Consider the following 13584-nt stretch of genomic DNA (forward strand, 5'->3'; position numbering starts at 1 on the left):
AGCGAAACATCGCTCCCAAAGGTTCAAGGCCTTGAGTTCTTTGGGAGGAGGTGGTTTCCAAGGTTTTTCAGACCTTGTATTTTGTCACAGACATTTAATAACTGGTTTAAACAGAAATATTAAGCAGTCGTGTCTTCCTTTGTTTTAGGGACCAAAAGTTCTTTTTGTTTGTTTGTTTTTGTTTGGTTTTGTTTTTTATAAGCAAGTAACACCAGAAAAGACAGTGACTCCCACATTGAAACAACAACATATTTGTAAGGAATGTTAACTCTACAGCAGCAAATCCGGATCTACTTCTGCCTTAAATGTTTTAATATAGCACATGTTTTCCTCATTACGTTTATGATTACATTTATCATTATAGATAATAGAATACTAAAATTGTCTTAAGGATAAACTGGAGAAATAAAAATCACATCCCTTGAACAAGCTTTTTAAGTCACAAAAGCTAATTAATAACATCTGTTTTCATCTGTCACTCTCTCCTTGGAAAACTAAACAACAAAGGTTCATTCATCTCTACTTTAATTTCACCTTCAGAATTTATCTCTAGGTGTCCGGGTCAGCTGATTGGATTAACTAGGTAATGGGACCCAGCCATTTGGCCTTTATCTCTTACCAGAGTAGAGGATAAAATCCAAGCTCCTTAATGTGCTCCACAAGGCCCCTCATAACCTGGCTCTGTTCCCCACCCCCACCCCAGCCTCACTGCTCACCACTTTTTCCCTTACTCACTTAAGTGGAGAAAGATCATGTGTTCTAATGGTACAGATCTCTCCTGTTCACCTGAATACTTCTGTGCCAGGTAGAGAAGGATGCTCAAGCCTCCTTTTGTATATGGTATAGACTTGGAGGAATGGGTTCAAGGATCCTGCTCTGCTAGATTCACCACAAATGGAAGAGCAAGGAAGTCAATTCACCCGGAAGGGGTAGGGTTGACTGCTTGGATCAACATGCAAAGATCAGAGCCTTTCCTCAGCTCTGTGGCAATGCCACCTTGTTCACAGCTGCTTTGAAGAGAGCTGCAATGACCTGAATGTGTCTCCCTCAAATTTATGTCCATAAAATACCATAAATCCCAAATGATGGTATTTGGGAGTGGGAACTTTGAGAGGTGATGAGGTCAGGAGAGTGGAGCCCTCAGGATGGGATTAGTACCCTTACAAGAAGAGGCCAGAGAGCCAGCTAGGTGAGGACGAAACAGGAAGACAACCCTCTGTAAATAAGGAAGAGGGCCCTGGCCACGAACTTGACCATGCTGGCACACTGCTCTCAGACTTCTAGGTTCCAGAACTGTGAGAAATAAATGTCTGTTGTGGAAGCCACCCAGCGTATGGTAATTTGTTACAGCAGCCTGAACTAAGGTAAGAGCCATACCTGGTTTCCCTTCTGAAGAATCTCTGCCAATTTGTAGCACTGGTCGGTCAAGAATTTGTACCATTCTCTTTCATCTAAACAGTGACCTTCAGATGCTCCTGCTGTGAGGTGTAGAGCTCCTCCGTGACCGGGATGGTAATGAGTAAGAATGAAAAAGAATTGCAAACAAATTTTAAATAGAATATTAAGTGGTCAACTTATCTAGGCTGTAGGAAGTGTATTATCAGAGGTGCTCCTCTAAACAAGAACTCAGGATATCTGGGAGTAGTGCAATGTGGAGAGGCGTGTCTGTGCTTGGAGTGCTTTTTATTTTATTTTATTTTTTTGAAGATTTTATTTATTAGAGACAGCAGGAGCCTGGGCAGGGGGGCGGGGGGGGAGGAGGTGGGCAGAAGGAGAAGCAGGCTCCCTGCTGAGCACAGAGCCTGAAGTGGGGCTCAATCCAAGGACCGTGGGATCATGACCTGAGCCCAAGGCAGACGCTTAACCAATTGAGCTACCCAGGCGCCCCTGGAGTGTTTTTTAAAATGGGCCCTCAGAAGGAATCTTGTGCTGAAGATACAGTTAAGCATCTTGATTGTGGTGGGGTTTACGCTGTACATGGGATAAAACTGCATAGAGCTACACGCACAAACACACACATACACAAATGAGTGTATGTGTAACTGGCAAAATGTGAATAAACTCTGTGGTTTGTACTAGTGTCGATGTCATGAGTTGTATATTGTACTTACTGTCGTTACAGCAGATGTTAACCCTGGGGGAGGCTAGGTGAAGGGTACAGTGGAATCTGGCTGCACATTTCTTTGCAAATTCCTGCGAATCCATAATTATCTCAAAAAGTTGTTTGTTTAAGTTGGGCAGGGGGTACTCAGTACTGGAGCACTTGACCTAAAACAGTGCACGGGGGATGACCTTCAGGCTAGATCTCATGCAAAAACAGTTCTTCCGTGTCCAGGCCCAAAGATGTCCCTGAAGAAAAGGATGAAGTGGGCTACCTTTGTCAGCAGATTGAAAATGAGTATAGAGCCTAGGAGAGCCTCCAGCTCTGTGAAGCTCTGTGTGCATCCAAGTGGATCCCCAGCCCCTTTTCTGGAAACCTGTAGGGCAAGCAGGTAGATAAGGCAGGTGAGCTGTGGTAAGCCCCAGGAACAGGCCTGCAAGCCCAGGAAACTCTGAACCACTGTATACTAATCTGATTGCTGTTCCCAACCCATATTGGCCTTGGTTAGCATCACTGCAGCTTAATTCAGTCTTCCAGCAATATTTATTAAGCACTTACTATGCACCCTGCATTCTTCACTCCTTGCCTCACACCATATACAAAAATTAACTCCAGATATATGTCTAAATGTGAGAAGTAAAAAAAAGTTTTGTCAGAAAACATGGGAAAATATCTTCATTATCTTAAGCAAAGATTTCTTAAACTATATACCCCCCCCCCAAAAAAGCTAACCATTAAGGAGAAAAATGATAAACTGAACTACATTAAAGTTAAAAAGGCACGATTAAGTCTGAAAAGCTAATCCACAGGATATGATGTGGGGCCGCCTTGAGTGGTCAAGAAAGAAATCTTGAGACATTTTCAGTGCAAAAAGGGGCTTTTATTATAGCACAGGGACAGGGCCGGTGGGTAGAAAGAACTGCCCTGAGATTGTGAGGAATGACTGATTATACACTTTTGGTTATTGGGGGTTAGGGATAGCATGTCTCTCAAGGAATTTGGAAGCAAGGCTTCCAGGACCTTGAGGGGCTAGTTGCTGTTAAGATAAGGTTATTTACTACTGTCTAGTAAGACAGTAGTCATGAGACCCTTCAGATGTGTATCAGTGGGTCATATGTTTCAAGGATGATTGCTAATCACATCCAGTGGGGGATGTTTATGATTATCAGGGGGACGTAACACCAGAGCAAAGCTATAGTGATAAAACATTAAAGGTTCCCTTGAGGGAACTGTAGGAGTGTTACAATCTGTATGCTTCAGGAATCCTGGCTGGAGACTGTGATCTGCAGCAAAGTCCAACCTTTGCTCCTTTTTCTCCCATCAAATAGAATAAGATATTTGTAATACGTATTTCTACCTGCTGGGGAGAACGAATTTCCTCTGCCCTTCAAGATCCTTCTAGCTGGAGTAATAATCAACTTGATTTAAGACAGTTTAACAGGAGAAAATTAAATTTAATTTTGTACATACAGGGAATCCACACAGACGTGGAGATTCCAAAGACAGGTGAAAAGAGGTACATATGTCATTCTGAACTGAGGAGAAAGGGGTAGGGGTCTGGCGCCTCAAAGGGATGGAATGCAATAAGGAAGATGAGTGAGTAAATGAGTGTTAAATGTTTGCAGGGCCACTCAGAAACAATGGGACACAGAGGACTTTGATTAAATAGGCCTTGCTAGGTCTCTCCCTGTCTACCCTACCTAGTTCATATCATAATATAGTTATCTATGGTGACAGCGCTCTTCCTGAGTAGGTCATCTATCTAAATTCTTTTAGGCAGCTGTAGGGGAGGTAAAGAGCTTTTCCTGAATCTGCTGGGTTTTGATTGCTTTTAATTCAAAAATAATCTTCATGCCAAAGTGGCCCATTTTGGGGCAGCCTGCCCTTGGCCCCTACACAACAAAGGATTTGTATCCTTACCATATAAACTCTTACAAGGCCATTAGAAAAAGGCAGATGACCAAAAAGAAAAATTGGCAAAAGGCTTGGGCAGACAATTCACAAAAGGGGATATTTAAATAATGATAAACATCTGAGAAAGACACTCAACTTCTTTAGGCAAATTAAAACCACAGTATGATACTACTACACACCCATAAGAATGGCTCAAATGGAGGGGCACCTGGGTGGCTCAGTTGGTTAAGTGTCCTCTTGATTTTCAGCTCAGGTCATGATCTCAGGATCCTGGGATTGAGCCCCATGTCGGGCTCTGTACTCAGCAGGGAGTCTGCTTGAGGATTCTCTCTCTCCCTCTCCCTCTGCCTCTACCCCCACTTGTGCTCTCTCTCTCAAAAAATAAATAAATCTTTAAAAAAAAATATCTCAGATGAAGAAGACACACAAACCAAGTGTTGACAAAAATGTGTAGCAACTGGAACTCTAATGTCACAGCTGAAAGAAGTATAAGTTGGTGCAATGCTTTGGAAAACAGTCTGCTATAGATACTAGATATCTACTGCAGTATCTACTGAAGCAAAATGTGTACACGACCCAGCAAATCCATTCCCAGGTGGATACTTCACCAAATTGTGTGCATATTTTCACCAAACAGAACAAAAACGAGAATGTTTGCAGGAGCACTATTCATGAAAGCCAAAAGATGAAAACACAAATGTTCACAAACAGTAGAATGGATAAATAAGTGGTCATAAATTCAGACAGCAAAATACCTTACAGCAGTGAGAACAAAGGATTGCTATGTGCAATAACATGGATCTCACAATTGTAATGTTGAATGGAGTGAGACACAAAAAAGACGGAGAAAAAAAGAAATAATCTTGTTTGATTCCTTTTATTTGAACTTCAAAAAAACAAGTTGTGGAAGCTGCTTTTAGGGAAACAGCCTTGAGCGATGGAAGGTAGAAAAGGCCCACAGTGACCCCCTCGCAGGCCCGTCAGGCGACCCACCTCAAAATATCAATAGGCCCTAACTAACCAATGGGCTACTTACAACTAGGCAGTTACCAAAAAAGGGAAGATACCATATGTCACCATACCTCCTTCCCTTCCCCCTTTAAAAACAGCCCCTACACACTGCCTCATGGCAGACAGCCTCTCTTCTGCTGTCCTGCCCACCACTCCCTTGTGTGTATTTCAATAAACTCCTATCTCCTTTGTTCTTCCTCAAGTGAATTCTTTCAACCTTCCATGCCATCGCTTCCACCGATCCTTGCCCCAATTTGGGGGCCCACATCCGATCAGACAGACACATTGAGACATCACACCGGTGTTAGTAGTTAGCCCTTGGGCGGGAGCTGGAGAGGGTTTCTGGGCTGCTGGTTATGTTCTGCTTATTGACCTGGGTGCTGCCTATACTGGCGTCCTTGTTTTGTGAAAATTCCAGCAGCACACTACACTTTGTATCCTTTTGATATGTACGAATGTTGTACCAGTGTGAAAGTTTGCTTAAGGGGTGCTTGGGTGGCTCAGTCCACTAAGCATCTGCCTTCAGCTCAGGTCATGATCTCAGGGTCCTGGGATCGAGCCCCATGTAGGTCTCCCTGCTCAGCGAGGAGCCTGCTTAGCGAGGAGCCTGCTTCTCCCTCTCCCTCTAACCCTCCCTCACACCCACTTGTGATTTCTCTCTCTCAAATAAATAAAATCTTAAAAAAAAGTTTGCTTAAAATAATGAAAATCATTGCACAAAATAAACTGGAAATACCTGGGTAAGAATTACAAGAATTAACTGAGATTAGGGCGCCTGGGTGGCTCAGTTGGTTAAGCGTCTGACTTTGGTTCAGGTCATGATCCCAGGGTCCTGGGATCGAGTCCAGCTTCGGGCTCCCTGCTCTGTGGGGAGTCTGCTTCTCCCTCTCTCTCTGCCCCTCCCCCCTTTTCATTCTCTCTCTCTCTCAAATAAATAAAATCTTAAAAAAAAGAATTAACTGAGATTATTTGTAACATTGTTTATTGCATTGAAAAGTCTTTACAAAAAGACATTGCGCACAAACAAATAGAAGTGGAGCTATAAAGAATACAGCAAACTGATGGCTGATGAGAGTAATGGCAAACTTAAAATGTAGCATTTTTATTATATTTAATAGTTTTGTTCAAAAAGGATGCATCAGAGTAGTTTGAAAGGCTACTTTACATTTAATAAAAAATATGTGCAAATATTTCCAAATGTACATGTTTGATTTTTTTCATTTGTTATTGAAATTCATATACAAACACTGGAATCTTATCCTATAGGTTAAAAACATAACAAAAGACAACTTCAATTTCAAGTAAAATCTCCATTGACAATACAGATTTAAAAGTTTGGTTACTATTCACAAAATGCACAGAAAAGACAGTATACCTAGAGTGTGCTTGGGAAGCAAGTCAGACTGTGGTCTTGTAATAGTCACAAGTGGACCCAAGACTTTACAAGACTCTAGCCTTATTATAAAATGGAACTTTGGAATTTCCTTCAACTAATTAAAAAAAAAAGGGGGGCAGTGCATATTTCCTCTATTAAACAGAGGTATTCATCCATTTTCTGCAAGACTGTTATATTCACTCTTAGAAGATTTGTCCTGTTATAGGCAGGTATTGGTGTGGAAATTGGATAATATAATCCTGGTTAGGCTGTTCCCAACAGGGGAGACATCTGTTCTAAATCAGTGAAGGACAGTATAACCCATAAATGAAAGAATATTGTAACATTGCAATCCACTGCAAATCACTCAAATTCCGGTATGCAGAATGATTTGGGTAAGGGGAAATGACAGGGATGCTTTTAGTTAACCAGTTTGATATGACCACTGATAATAATCTGTCAGAAGTAGATAACTTGTTTCTGATTGTATTTAAGAAACAGAAAGATAAGACATGCTGCCTTTGGATAGCCAAACACATTTGGAAATTTCACACATTTGTGCCAAAGGTACAATATAAATCTCAACCAGGCAAAACAGTATCTTAGTTGGCGACCTGAGTATTTCTTTCTCCCTAGAAATTAAGTACAACTTCATTCACTTCAGTGTGAAATACATGGAAATAGTCCTCAGGACTAAAGACTATATATTATATAATACCTAGAAAATCATTGGCACTCAGAAAAGATTAAGTAAAAATAAAAGATATAAAATGTTCTGGTTTAAAATATGGATTTTTAAAAACCTAAGTATATTCAATGTATATATTCCAAACCAATGTTTTTCTTTTGATATTAAGCTCATTTAGAATGTTCTGTCTTAAAAAACTCATTTTAAACATAGATTTATATACAGGATGTTAACTTTTTAGATTTTTTTTTGGAAAGGTAGTCAGAATTCTGTTAAAGATCACATATTTTACATGCTGCTAAAGTTTTAGAGAAAAATATAAACTCAGTCTTATATCAAAATTTTTTTTGTTCAAAATAACACAATTTTTGCATTAGATTTTAAATAGACCATATCTCTATAGACCTATACACGATGATCATTTCTATTAACTAAGATAAATTAAAGCTGCATTTTTAAGCTAGAGACAGTCTGTCATATATTTTATTTGATCTTAATTGTGATCCATGACTATTATCATATCAAAAAATGATTTCTACAAACCACAATAATCTTATTGCTTCGCTTCTCTGAATCCGTGTTTCTAAACTAGATCAGCCTGGTTCTGTAGCTTTTAAGTGAACCTTTTTTTTCTTTTTTTTAAATTTTGATCTCTGGTTACATATCTGGTCACATATAATCACATTGATTATTAAGTACTAAGTTTGCATTTTAAAAACTTCATTGATGTATTTACTAAAAGTGATTTTTGAAGACTTTTCTTCATAAACGAGTTAATAATTAAATTTCTGCATTTATTCAGTGTAGCCCTACACTGTGACCAGTGCAGCTCATGGGTATCAAGGTCAGTCAGAAATGGATTTCTCTTTAGGATAATCCCTCCTGATATACCTGCCCACGGAGACTGTTGGGGCACACTTAACCCGACTAAACAGAGGTACACCAGTATCCACGAGAACACTGTTAGCAAATCTGTTGTGGGGCGGGGGGCGAGGGGAACAGCAGCATAACATCAGCAGATCTGGACATGGCTGAATCACCTGGATAATTCTCCTCACCATTTTGCACATTTTAGAGGTAGGCTATTTATTTTATGAATAAAGCCTTCAAAAAAAATTCTTAGTGGTTCTCTTTCATAGGTTAAGAGGTTAAAAAAAATTGAAGAGGTTTGAAAATCAAATGGAAAGAGAATGAGTGTTTCAAGTCCAAAGAAATAGTCAATGCAGAAAATGTTTGCATAGAATGACACTGGTGGGTGAATTCTGCCTTGCAGTCCTTGCTTATAGCAATCTCCTGAGCCGGCGTTCAGGAAGCAAGACTACGCATAGCCTGTGCAAACGAAGGGGAAACAGTGTTCATACAAATGAATTCTCCTTTAGTCTAATGCTCTTTGTTTTTTACAAATATGATTTGATAGTTTGGGTTACTCACATTACTCATCTTAGGTGTGTATAGGGTAAAAACTTAATTTTGTACCTCATCATTCTTAGATTTATTTAAAAGCAACAAGTACCATTTATCAAGCACTTTACTATGTACAAGAGTACATAGTACTTTTACATGCATCCTTTAATTTTCACAACTCTGTGAAGTATTACTATTTCCATTTCACATGAAGAAACTGAAATGAAGACATGATCGGTAATTTTCCCCAGGCTACACAGCCAGTAACTATTAGATTCGGGGATGGCACACATATCTGTCTGGTTCTAAGGCTCATACCCTCTACATCTGGTACTAATGATGGACTCTATGTTGGTTAATTGAATTTAAATAATAAAAAAATTTAAAAAATACAGCTCATACCCTCAAAACCACTCCACTCTACTCCTTTGCTACCTACAGGAACCCTAACTAAATGATCCTTTTATGTTACCTGAATAATGATGCCATTAATTTATGTGGCAATCTGAAAATACTTCTGTAATGTGGCAAGTTCTTAAGTTCCAATTGTTTTAAAAGATTTTATTTATTTATTTGCTAGAGAGAGAGAGCGAGAGCACAAGCAGGGGGAGCAGCAGGCAGAGGGAGAAGCTGGCTCACCGCTGAGCAGGGAGCCCAATGTGGGACTCAATCCCAGGACCCTGGGATCACGACCTGAGCCGAAGGCAGACGCTTAACGACTGAGCCACCCAGGCATCCCTTTAAGTTTGAATTTGATGAGTTTTTACTCAACTAAGCCTTATAACCACACTCATAAACTAATAAAGCTGGAAGTACTTCTACGCTCAAGAATGACATCCCAGGGGAGCCTGGGTGACTCAGTCGTTAAGCATCTGCCTTCGGCTCAGGTCATGATCCCAGGGTCCTGGGACCGAGCCCCGTGTCAGGCTCCCTGCTCAGCGGGAAGCCTGCTTCTCCCTCTCCCACTCCCCCTGCTTGTGTTCCCTCTCTCGCTGTCTCTCTCTGGCAAATAAATAAATAAAATCTTATAAAAAAAAAAAAGAATGACATTTCCAGACTCACTAAGCTGGTGGACTAAGGATGCAGGACCTCTGATTTTCACCCTAGCAATGTATTTTCTCCACAAAAATCTCTGCCTGTCATCCTCACTGCCTGATTATACCATAGGGGTTCAAATATTATTCTTCTCGACATCTTTTATCAAGATCTGGAATAAGGCAGAGAAGGCATGCTAATCAGATTTGCCTATGACACCAGTAGGATGGATAGTTAATATGCTGGGTGATGAGTTCAGAATTTGAAACTATATCCATAAACTAGAACCAACAAGATGTAATCTAGCAAAAATATGTGTAACCCTGCATTAGGGTAAAAAACCAATTACATAACTATAAATGGGGAGCCTAGCTGGGCCATAGTTTGTGTAAAATGACCAAGTTTTTTGTTGGCCCCTGCTCAATAGAAGCCAAGATTTTGAGGAGTGCCTGGGTGACTCAGCCAGTTAAGCATCTGACTCTTGATATCAGCTCAGTTCATGATCTCAAGGTCGTGAGATCAAGCTCCCTGCGTTGGGCTCCACGGTCAGCAAGAATCTGCTTGAGAGTCTCTCCTTCTCCCTTTGCCCCTCCCCCGTGCTCACTCTCTCTTTCTCTCAAATAAATAAATAAATCTTTAAAAAAGAAAAAAAGAAGCCAAGATTTTGATGTGGCTGCAATGAAAATAAACACATTTTAAAGTCGCAGTAATAGACATATTTTGACAAGATCAAGGTTGATTGTGGTTGTGTAATCTCCATGCTGACCTAACTCCACCTGGGATTTTGTGTCCCACTCTTGACAAATTTTGCGCCCATGAGGAATAAAGGGAGCTAGAGGAATCTAGCCTGGGGTAGAGTCTGTTGGACCCCTGAGAGCTACTCTCAAATAGGTAAAGGCTGTTCAGTGGGAGGGCTTGTGTTGCTAAAGAAGGCAGACCTCAGTCCACTGGGTAGTTATTAAAGAAAGGCTGCCTCTAGTTTTGGAAGCAAAACTAACACTTGGAGACATCCAATCATGTGACAAACTCCCTTGAAAAGCTTCAGTTGCCAATATCTGGAAATGTTCACACACAAGCTGAGTGAACATCCTTAGGGATGAAGTAGGAGAGATTTCTGCAGGGGCTAGGATGTGGATGTCTTGATATTCCAAGACATCTTTCAACTTTAAAATTCCTATGATCTTCCTTTGTTGCCTGCCCCTCCCCCTGCTTGTGCTCTCGCTCTCTCTCTCTCTGGCAAATAAATAAATAAAATCTTTTACTTGGTGGTGGAGCCACAAAGATTCAGTCAGATACTACGTTTAGGTCAAGGTTCCTAGGAAGAATCTGATGTCCCAATAGCATCAGAAATACATGGGCTCAGTCTCAAATGGAGGAAGTGTCTTGTTTACCATTATCAGCCAGATGAAGAAAGTTCCGTGAGGTTCCTGTCCCTCACATACTTCTCCTGAAGCTTATAAAACTCCTGGGTTAGGAATTCCCTCCCTCTACCTCTCCCCATCCCACGGTCCTTAGGTGGGGAAGGAAGAAGACATATGCAGAGGCTTAGGTATAAAATCAGGCCCAGTGTGTTGGCTGCTCCCAGTCACTGATTGTGCCTATATGTCTGGGGCAAAAGGTCCCTAAGTACTTAATGTCTTCTTTTTTTTTTTTTTTTTTTTATTTATTTATTTGAGACAGAGAGAATGAGAGAGAGAGAGCACATGAGAGGGGGGAGGGTCAGAGGGAGAAGCAGGCTCCTTGCTGAGCAGGGAGCCCGATGCGGGACTCGATCCAGGGACTCCAGGATCATGACCTGAGCCGAAGGCAGTCGCTTAACCAACTGAGCCACCCAGGCGCCCAGTACTTAATGTCTTCAAGGGACAATTCTTGTTTTCCATTTTCCCCTTTCTATGAAGCCATCCTTTTGGTATATTTTTAAAAATCATTTTCCCTGAATGGCTTTAGTCAGACATCGTCACTCTGTATTATGCTGTTCAGTCAAGGTTCAATCCAAAGTATTTTCACTGAAGGGAAATAATGATCATACCTCATCCTGGACATCAAGCTCTTCTTCAATCAGCTCTGCTTCCATTAATTCAAGAGGATCTTTACAGTCTTGGATGAGAGTAATCTTGACCAAGAGAACAGAGAATATTTATTGGAAAGGCAATGACATCAGCCCACCCTGACACTCTTCTGGAAATCATTTGAAGCTTTGCTGGTGCTTGTCATCTATAATCTCCATACCGCATAATCCTTTTCAGCTTTCTTGTTCTTTTACATTTCCCACCTCAGGATTTTTCCTCGTACTAATTTTTCACATTCAAGTGTGAACTGGCATGGCTCTCCACTGTCTCAGCTCCTTCTCAGCCCTCTTCCCCAAACTCTGAAGTGTGTACTGCTTCCCGAGTCACCCTGTCTGCCTAAATGACTCAGCAGCCAATCGTGTTTCTCCTTCAGTGGTAGAGCTGAGAGCACTTAGTACCCCATCGAGCACGCAGTGAGTGCCCAGTGAAGGGCTTGTGACTGATGGCAATAAGCCGTCCCTGGCTGAATTGGATGAAAATTAATTTTATTGGAAATGGAAGCCAGAGTGTACGGACCACACAGGTTGGTTGTTCGGGGAAGTTCTGCTTTTTAGCAGTAGTATGCAATTTAATCTTCCACACAGAGGAGACCAATAACAATTTGGGCCTTGGCTTATGTATGAAGAAGGATATTTCTAAAGCAACTCCAGATGTGTATCAAGGCAAGGGTAGTGTTTCAAAGTGCTTTTGAGTGACTTTGCATCTCAGAAATAAATAACCCAATTCTCTTTGCTCAGGGGGAAATGCATTAGAGACTTAAGTCCCTGTGCAGGTGGTCATGACATAAAAGTTAGGGGACAGGTAGAACCACCAGTTGAGGCTATCCTGGGATAATCCTTGTGATGGTCAAATAAAAGGACAGGGAGAGGGTCACACCACTGCATCCACAATATCCAAACACGCAAGTTATGTTTCTTGAAGAGAAGGAAAGTACCACAGGCAAGATTTATCATCATTTGCTATCCATCTACCGGGTATGGGGCTTTGGGCTAGACAGTGAGGGCATATAGAAGTAAAAGTTCCTGGTGTGACAGGTCATCCGGACTGCTCAACCCTCTGCCCAGTGAACCAGTAAGTGTATGATACAAGCGTTCAGTGATACTCAGTCTAACATTTGTTCAGGGCCAAAAAAATCCATCCCAGCCACTCACAAGGCCTCCCTGTTGGCAGACAAGATTGAGTCTAACCCTGGAAGGGGCACTCTTGGTCAGTGGTTTCTGCGGCATTCCTGGCCTGAGACCTTGAATAAGAAATAGAGTAAAAACAAATAACGAAACAACCATTTTCATGTTGAGAAAGAATTTGACACCTCACTTTAAATATTTCCAATGTGAGGGATTTTTTTTTTAGATGCTTTGTATGATCCTGCTTTGTTGTTGTTGTTGTTACCTATGGGTTAGAGAATTTTAAGTTAGAAAATAGAAAAAGGTTTATGAGTTTTCAAAGATCAGCATCTTGCATGTAGCTTGCTTGCTTTCTTCTTCTTCTTCTTCTTTTTTTTTTTTGACATTTGTGGTTTTACTACTTTTTTTCTTTTATGTATTTCAGATCCACACCTTGGTATTTAGTACTAATATTTTCCCCAGCAGCATTAAGCAGTCTCTCCACTAACAAGAGCTGAAGAGAATAATGCACCATTGTTTTCTAAATTAATTTTACTTCAAACATCAACTTCCAATCTACAATAAAAATCTACTCATCCTAATGTTTAAAAAGAAGGAACCAATTGAAAATATAGTACACTGTGTCACTGGACTAATTACTATTGTTGTTATTTTATAAGTATTTGTTTTAGTTGCCCAGATTCACTGTCAGAAGGTCCATGAAAGAAGAGGTTCTTGGACCAGGCCCAGTGACCCAGCCCAATGACCTGTCCAATGACCCAGTCTGAAATGCTTGGCTCTCTGGGGGATACGTCTGGAGAGTTGACAAAATAGGGAGGCTCATGGGAAACAAGGGTCTATTCTATTTTGTTGGAAAGAATTAA

The 13584-nt window shown here is 40.8% G+C and overlaps 1 protein-coding gene across 1 annotated transcript in view; it reads right to left on the reverse strand.

Moving 5' to 3' along the window:
* Positions 1-5991: 5991 nt before the first annotated feature.
* Positions 5992-13584, reverse strand: part of SLC26A4 (solute carrier family 26 member 4) — a 50825-nt gene continuing 43232 nt past the window's right edge. The window contains exons 20-21 of the mRNA XM_036101391.2: positions 11558-11641; positions 5992-8418 (exon numbers count right to left, since the gene is read on the reverse strand). Coding sequence (XP_035957284.1) covers positions 8395-8418; positions 11558-11641 — 108 coding nt within the window. The 3' untranslated portion in view covers positions 5992-8394. The remainder of the gene's footprint in view (positions 8419-11557; positions 11642-13584) is intronic.

The sequence above is a fragment of the Halichoerus grypus genome, chromosome 12 (genome assembly GCF_964656455.1).
Source record: "Halichoerus grypus chromosome 12, mHalGry1.hap1.1, whole genome shotgun sequence".
NCBI classification, from domain to species: Eukaryota; Metazoa; Chordata; class Mammalia; order Carnivora; family Phocidae; genus Halichoerus; species Halichoerus grypus.